The sequence below is a fragment of the Aethalodelphis obliquidens genome, unplaced genomic scaffold, assembly GCF_003676395.1.
Source record: "Aethalodelphis obliquidens isolate GAN/ISIS:26980383/991018 unplaced genomic scaffold, ASM367639v1 scaffold1191, whole genome shotgun sequence".
NCBI lineage: Eukaryota > Metazoa > Chordata > Mammalia > Artiodactyla > Delphinidae > Aethalodelphis > Aethalodelphis obliquidens.
In genome coordinates this window covers 1-7,328 of record NW_020839102.1, presented here as the reverse complement: position 1 = coordinate 7,328, position 7,328 = coordinate 1, and the positions used below count along the sequence as shown (strand labels likewise).

General features: G+C 41.4%; 1 protein-coding gene across 1 annotated transcript; it reads left to right on the top strand.

Moving 5' to 3' along the window:
* Positions 1–13: 13 nt before the first annotated feature.
* Positions 14–6,915, top strand: LOC113617018 (leucine-rich repeat-containing protein 37A3-like). Its single transcript, XM_027100348.1, has 3 exons — positions 14–1,751; positions 2,172–2,276; positions 6,684–6,915. Exons 1-3 carry the CDS (start codon positions 1,344–1,346, stop codon positions 6,735–6,737), a joined length of 567 nt encoding a protein of 188 aa, XP_026956149.1. The 5' UTR covers positions 14–1,343; the 3' UTR covers positions 6,738–6,915.
* Positions 6,916–7,328: the final 413 nt, after the last annotated feature.

Sequence of the window (7,328 nt, the reverse complement as noted above, 5' to 3'; positions counted from 1 at the left end):
CCTGGAAGAAGAACAGCAGCGAGCTGACTATTGAGTCAGAGAGGGCATCCTCAGATAAAGTGCTGTCAGCTTGTCAGGCTTCATGAACGAGCAGCTAGACTTTAATAATAGAAGTGATATTATCAGTGCACTGAATTACATACTGCCTTTTATCTCAGAGGGGAATCTAGGAGATGTGGAATCAACATTATTACCATTCATTCAACTTCTTTTTTCAAATACACAAGATGGAGATATGCCACTGGGCATTTTGAAAATCAATACAAGGAGCCCTTCTGTTAAAGCTGTACCCAACAATTCAACTAGTAAAAATAAATTGAAGAAACTTCACTTTCTGGAAAATTTTTAGATGCAGAAACTGAAGAAAAATTTGATGAGGTTATAAAGGAAGAAAAACCTGCCACGCATACGCATTCCAACCATTTAAGTACCATGTTTAAACTCTACATCTTTCAAAAGAAATTGGAAGCTGCCCAACCACAGAAAGACAGCCTAGCAAAGATTGAGATTACAGAGAAACATCTGCTGAGAGTGAACAGGGTCCTCAGGGGCCCAAGGGGCATACAGAAAATGCACCTCAAAGCAGTGGGAGATGAGAGCGTCAGGAGGAAACAGAATGCCCAGCAATCTGTGGCGAACACTGCCGAAGAAAGAAGGCTCAGGAGACCATCCGCAAGAAAGCTGAAACAGCTTCTCATGGTGCAGAGGCCCAGGAAGCTGGTGGGAAAGTCGTCCAATGCAGAGTCTTCATTCATAAAGGAACCCAAGGCAGCAGGCTCCTCTTCCCTGAAACAGTACTTCAAGGGCAGGCCTTTTGCCTCCATCCATCCAAAATCCCCATCTGAGGTTAAAAGCAAATCAAAGACTTATCCCACACTATTTTTGTTTTAGAAGCTGTAAAGGCTAGAGTTAGAAATATTGAGGCTCCTGAACTAATCTCACCTTCTGGTGAAAAATACATCTTGCATAAAACTCAGTCTCATCGGGTCCACGGAAAACCCAAAGTCAAAAGGAGTCGAAAGTTCAGAAAGAAAAGTTCACTCAATAGAATGATGCTTGCAAGCTCTCCGTTCTCTGTAGCGAGGAGTCTCATAAATTCCCCTCCACGAGAGGCTGTTTCACCTTCAAGAGAAGTGACTTCTTAGGAAAATCCTTTTCTAGCATTATTTTCTCTGTCAGACCATCCTACAGAACACACTACTTCAGAAAACAATACCGCATAAAATGTTTCTGATGAAATTGTTTCTAGAGGAAACTCTACTCTGCCAGGAGGAAACGGCCCTGGAAACACTACCCATGGGAACGTCTTCACTGCACATTCTACTGTTGCTGCAGACAACAGTATGCCAACTGTTCAACACACCAACAAAACACAATGGGAGTACCACAACACGGGCACTGAATTATCCTCCGAGCCCACAGACTTCACTTTCCCAGGGCTCACATCCCCAGGTGATCAAGTTGAAACTCAGCTAAACCAGCAGCTACGGTCCCTCATCCCCAACAATGACATGCGAAGGCTCATTTCTCATGTTATCCAGACTTTGAAAATGGACTGCTCAGAGACCCACGTGCAGCTGGCCTGTGCCAACCTCATGTCTCAAACAGGCCTCCTGATGAAACTTCTCAGCAAGCAGCAAGAAGTAAATGCTTCCAAAGCGGAATGGCATACGGACCAGTGGAAAACTGACAACTATATCAGTGAGAGCACAGAAACCCAGAGTGAGCAGAAAGAGCAGGAGTCAAGTGAGGTGAGGATAACCCCTGACACATGGGAGCTGGACTTTCACTCAGTTTAGGACATGCCATTAACGTGCCCAGGCAGGAATACCACAGCCTCCTAGTCTGTATCTTTTCTTCAGCCATGAAACTGGCTAAGACAGTGATCTCCCACTTTGCTCGTTTAGAGAGTGTGCCACTATTCCTAGGGTAGACAAGAAAAGCCATAACACAAGATAAATAATGTGTAGATAAATTGTAGAAGAAATTGATAATGATAAGATTATTAACATTAAATTTGGCTTGTTCTTATAGAAGCTACTCGCCTGAAAGGATTGGCTTTTATAGTATTTTAAGAATAGTTAAGTATCATTTAGAATAGGATTAAAAATAGTTACCTTTCATCCCTTCCATCTCCTTGTTTTAAAAGAATTATTATTTATTATTTTTAGCTCACAAAAGAAGTTCCAGGATATGGCTATAACAACAAACTCATCTTGGCAATATCTGTATCTGTAGTAGTGACGATTTTGGTTACAATTCTCTGTCTCATTGAGGTAAGGACGATAATTAATTCAGATTCAGAACCCACAAACTGAGAATCAAAGCCACCTTTCCTCCTACTACCACTTGATTCTTGTCTTTAATCATGAGGACTGAATACACTTTGTTCTTCTACTGAAAAGTATATTCCCAGGATTTTTGTTTGTTTGTTTGTGCTTTTGTTTGTTTTTTTTGTCTGCGTTGGGTCTTCATTGCGGTGCGCAGGCTTCTCATTGTGGTGGCTACTCTTGTTGTGGAGTACGGGCTCTAGGCACGCGGGCTCAGGAATTGTGGCGCACGGACTTAGTTGCTACACAGCATGTGGGACCTTCCCACACCAGGAATCAAACCCGCGTCCCCTTCACTTGCAGGCGAATTCTTAACCACTGTGCCACCAGGGAAGTCCCCACAGGATTTTTAAGGGAACTCCACTCCCAGGAGATCTCTATGGAATTGGATCCATGGTAACAAGCCATTGGACTATTTTGACAAGTGAAGTTTATAAGAAGGCCAGAGTTGACATGATAGTAAAATTTCTTCAACACAAAAAACTATGCTGATTTGTTGTACTCACCAGTCACTCTCATTGTACTGTTGATTTCTTTACTTGTTGGCTGAAATGATGAGAGATATAGGATCTCCATACTCATGGAGCTATCAGTCACCCTGGGAGGGCTAAAAGGACATGCCTAAAAGATAAAAGTGTGATCTCGTCAATTCCTTAGGTTTACTTAGCAGCTTTCTTCTCCGGTGTATTAGGAATTGTGTAGATATGTTCCATTAAAACACTGCAAGTAAAATCGTGCAGCAGGCTACCCTAAAGTATGTCATATTTATAGTAGCCTATTCCTGGAGCTAGCCTGTTTACCTTTTGTTCAGTTACATAATGGTTTATTACTTTTGGCAGTTGCTAACATTAAAAGAGTGACTTTAATAAGCTGACAATCTTGATTCTACCCTACCAATCCAACCTACTTTATTGACCTTTTCTCTTGTAACGGCAGCCCCCCATTCCAGCCAAAGCAGCTCCTCACTATACGCGAGTTACACCATACCCATTCCTACTTTTGTCTGTGCCTTTACCCATCGAAAATTCCTTTATTTTGCTTTGCCTGTGGAAGTCCTATGAATCTCTCACAAACCAACTCAAGTTCAGATACCTTTCTTCATAAAGCCTTCCCTGAATACTCCAGCCCTCCTGATCCTTGTCCTGTGAGGTTTGTCACCAGTTCTTAGGGGCCATAGCAAAGCAGTCCCCTCCCCTCAGAACTCACAAAAGTGGTAAGCAGTTTTTTAAAAGGCAGCCCCCCAGGAGAGAAACACCAAGGTTAGCACATCGTGGAGCTGAGCAGAGATGTGTAAGGACCAATGGCTTCCTGGCCTATCAGACTTGAATAAAACCTGACATGATGTACTAACTTCTCAAGAGAAATGTGTCTATCTGCAGGAGGCCTCGTCAGTAGTGAAAGCATAGAAAAGGTGAGGAGAGAACAACATGGGCAGTGCCCATCCTCACATTGCCCGAGAGTAGAGATGGCACCTTAGGCAGCATAACTGAAGAGTGAGGCCCACCAGCCAGGCTGTGCCTGTTGAGGAGCTGGATGGATCCAGCTACCTCAGGCGTTCCCATTAAATTCTCGATTCAGCTGATTCCTTTTCTAATTCTGTTCTCACCAAGTAGCCTTTGACTGTGTGATTGTGCTTGAGTGTGCCATGGAGGCCTGTCTCCACAGAAGGTAATTCACTGATTGTGCAGACACGGATGCCCTGTGTGTAGAACAGATGTATTTCTCATTGTCAAGTAATAATTTGGCATTCTGATTTTTGATCAATCCTGTGATATTGATAAAATGAGACCACCACAACAGGAAGACATGAGTTCTCTCTTGGTGCAGAAGAGGATGATTTCTGAGCCTCAGAGGCTGGTGACTAGCATGGGGTCAGCTTGCTAGTCATTGGCCATTGCCCAGACTGTACCCTCTACATCTCCAGGTGGCATATGTCCTTTTGCTTTTTTACAATTTCTGTAAAGTCCCCTTTTTATTGTTTTTAACTTCTATGTAGTTTAACCTTGCATTTGTTTCCTTTTGTTTTGATTTCGCCTGCGAGATCTTAGTTCCCCAAGTAGGGATTAAACCTGTACCCTCGGCAGTGAAAGCAAGGAGTCCTAACCATTATTTCCTCTCCCCACTTATATGATAGGCTTTTTGAGAACAGGGGCCATGCAGTGCTCTTCCTTTGGTAGACAATAATGGTGTTCAACGGAAGAGAGATGAGGCGTTATGTCAATTCCACAGTGAGGAATAATGTAGCCGAATATTTATGTGAAGTAGCATAGAGTCCAGCAATAGACCCATGTTTTCTTAAGACTTTTGAAATGTCATGTTTTAATATTCGAATCAGTGGAAAAAAATGAATTAATGGTGATGGAATAGCTGCCTAACTATTTGGGGGGTAAATAATAGCAGATCCCCATTTTTCATCTTAAATAAACATATTTCCATAAATGTGAAGAAAGACCACATAAAGGTATTAGAAGAAAATAAAAGCAATATTTTTATAATCTTATGGTGGGAAAGAGCCTTCAGAGCCTGATGCCACAAGCAGAGCCTTTGACATATTCCGCCATCTTGTCTGTGACACCAGCTTAGCACTGATTCATGCCAAGCATAAGAAGAAGAATTTTCCATATATTGTCTGATTTTATGCCCACAGTCCTGTAAGGATGATATTACTATCCCTCTGTCATAGATGAAGGAGATCAGTGTAAGGCCCCAGTGGCCAAACCAAAAGCTGAAGCCAGTTTCACCCGACTGCAAAGCTTGTGCTCCCTACTCCACTCTTTTGTCTCCTTAGAGACAAAAAAAAACTGGAAAGATTCGAAACACTGAAATACAATGAAAGCCAGCATTTCTTTACTATAAGGAGTTTTTTGTTTGTTTGTTTGGGCGTGGCGGGGTTTGGCCATGCTGTGCAGCTTGCGGGATGTTAGTTCCCTGACCAGGGATTGAACCTCGGGCCACAGCAGTGAAAGAGCCAAGGCATAACCACTGGACCACCAGGGAACTCCCAAGAGTTTTATAAGTCAACAACAAGACAAACAGTCCAGGGAAAAAGGGGGCAAGTGCTGTGAAGAGTAGGATGTGTGTTGACAGTCAGCCACCATATCTGCCCGACCTCTCCTCATGGCTCGTGTGCGGTGGGTTTTGTTAGCCAGGCCTTTGTCACCTCGTGACGTAAAAATAATCCATAATATTTTCTTCAAGTACTTTAATAATCTGTCTAGAATTTGTTGTATTTGTTTTTTCGTGTGGCTGAGGTAGGGGATCTAACATTTTCCCCCTATATGAAGATCTAATTGTTTTCAAAACTTTCACTGAATGGTTTAGTCTTTCTTCCCTGGTCTAATATACTATCTTTATCTGGACTCTATTCTGTGATCCAGTTATCTTGTCCTGTACCAGTACCAATATCACACTGCTTAATTCCAGTTGCTCTATAACATATGTTATATCTGGTAGGGCAAGATCCTACTCTTTGACCTTCTTTTTCATACATTTCATAACTATTCTTACATATATTCTCTACCAAATGTCTGCTGGCCAGGTTTTACTTAAAGTTATTTTGTCTATAAATAGATTGCATTGAATTTGGAGGTTACTGTGAAGAGAATTGACCTCTTTACAACCTTCTAGGAGGATGGTATCTCATGCCATGTGAGTACATCTTCTTAATGTCCTTCAGAAAAGTTTTAATATTTTCATCACATAGGTCTTACAAATTTTTGGTTAAGTTTATTCCTAGGTACGTTATGCATTTCTACTGATACAGTAAATGGGAGGTGTCTTCTGTTTTTCAGTTAGTTATTTGTGTTATATGGGAAAGCTATTGAGGCTTATATGTGGATCTCTTGATTTTGTATGGAGCCATCTTACTCATGTTGCTTCCAATAAAATTTCGGTTGATTCTTTTGGTCTTTTTAGGTCCCTCATTTCACGTGCAAATATTTTTGTCTCTTCCTTTCCAATACTTCGTTTTTCTTATCATACTGATTAAGATCTCCTCCACAGTGATCAATAGTAGCAGTAATCATGGGCATCCTACTCTTGGTCTTGACTTTAAAACAATGCTTAGGTTTCTGCTAGATACTTTTATTTTCTTTTTCTACTTCTAAGAGTTTTTATTAGGAATTATGTGTTGAACATTATCTAAAACAGTCAATAAAATATCTTGCCTACTGCATGCAAGTCCCTATGTTAGGTACTGTGGAAGAGTCAAAGGATTATTAAACAGGGTAGAATTCCTTTCCTTAAAAAAGTTATCACCTCACTGGGTAGATAAGATTTAAAGTAAAAAGGAATGAATAAGGATTTGGAAATAGTTGTAATGGCTAATCATGATCACGTTTTCTTTCAAAACAGATTTATTCTCATAGAATTGCAAAAGAGGAAGATAAAAAAAGAAGCAGAAGGTAAATATTGGTTTTGAAAGCAGAATTTTACAACTAGAGGAGAACTTAGAACTCATCTATTTCAATTTCCTGACCAAAGGCAGGAAGAATGTTTAATTACCCTAATGGTTTACCCTAATTTATTTATTAGCAGAATTAGCTCCCCAGCCCAAGCTGACTTAGAACAGGACTGGCACCGATTCATCTGCTTTCGCTAGTCCTTTAAGGAAAGAGGGTGGACGGGGAGAGGTTTTGGTTGTACCTGTTCCTGCTGGCCTGATGCCTGGTTCCTAGGCATCAGGCCAGGCAAGAGGCCTTCTAGGAGGCTCTGGGGTAGGGAAGGCCACATGGTTGGGGATGTAGGGGCTGTCCTCACTCAATGCTGACAAAAGGTAGAACATATGAGTCCCTTCTGTAATTTGGCAAGGAAACTTCGCTTCTCATCCTACTGCTTTTTATGCCCCTACTCTCTATTCCCTTTATCCTAACCTCATAGAATTTTAACTGGGAGAAACGTCAGACAGTAGTTTGTCTCTTCCTTCTATAATAAGGAAATGGAGAAGGAGAAAATATCTTGCCCTATGGTCATACTGCTCGTGATTATCAAAAAGAAGAG

Excerpts from the sequence above, each read along its gene's own strand:
- LOC113617018 (XM_027100348.1), top strand. The coding sequence starts at position 1,344 with ATGCCAACTGTTCAACACACCAACAAAACACAATGGGAGTACCACAAC. Across the intron at positions 1,752-2,171 it reads AAGAGCAGGAGTCAAGTGAG|CTCACAAAAGAAGTTCCAGG; the intron begins GTGAGGATAACC and ends TATTATTTTTAG. Across the intron at positions 2,277-6,683 it reads CAATTCTCTGTCTCATTGAG|ATTTATTCTCATAGAATTGC; the intron begins GTAAGGACGATA and ends CTTTCAAAACAG.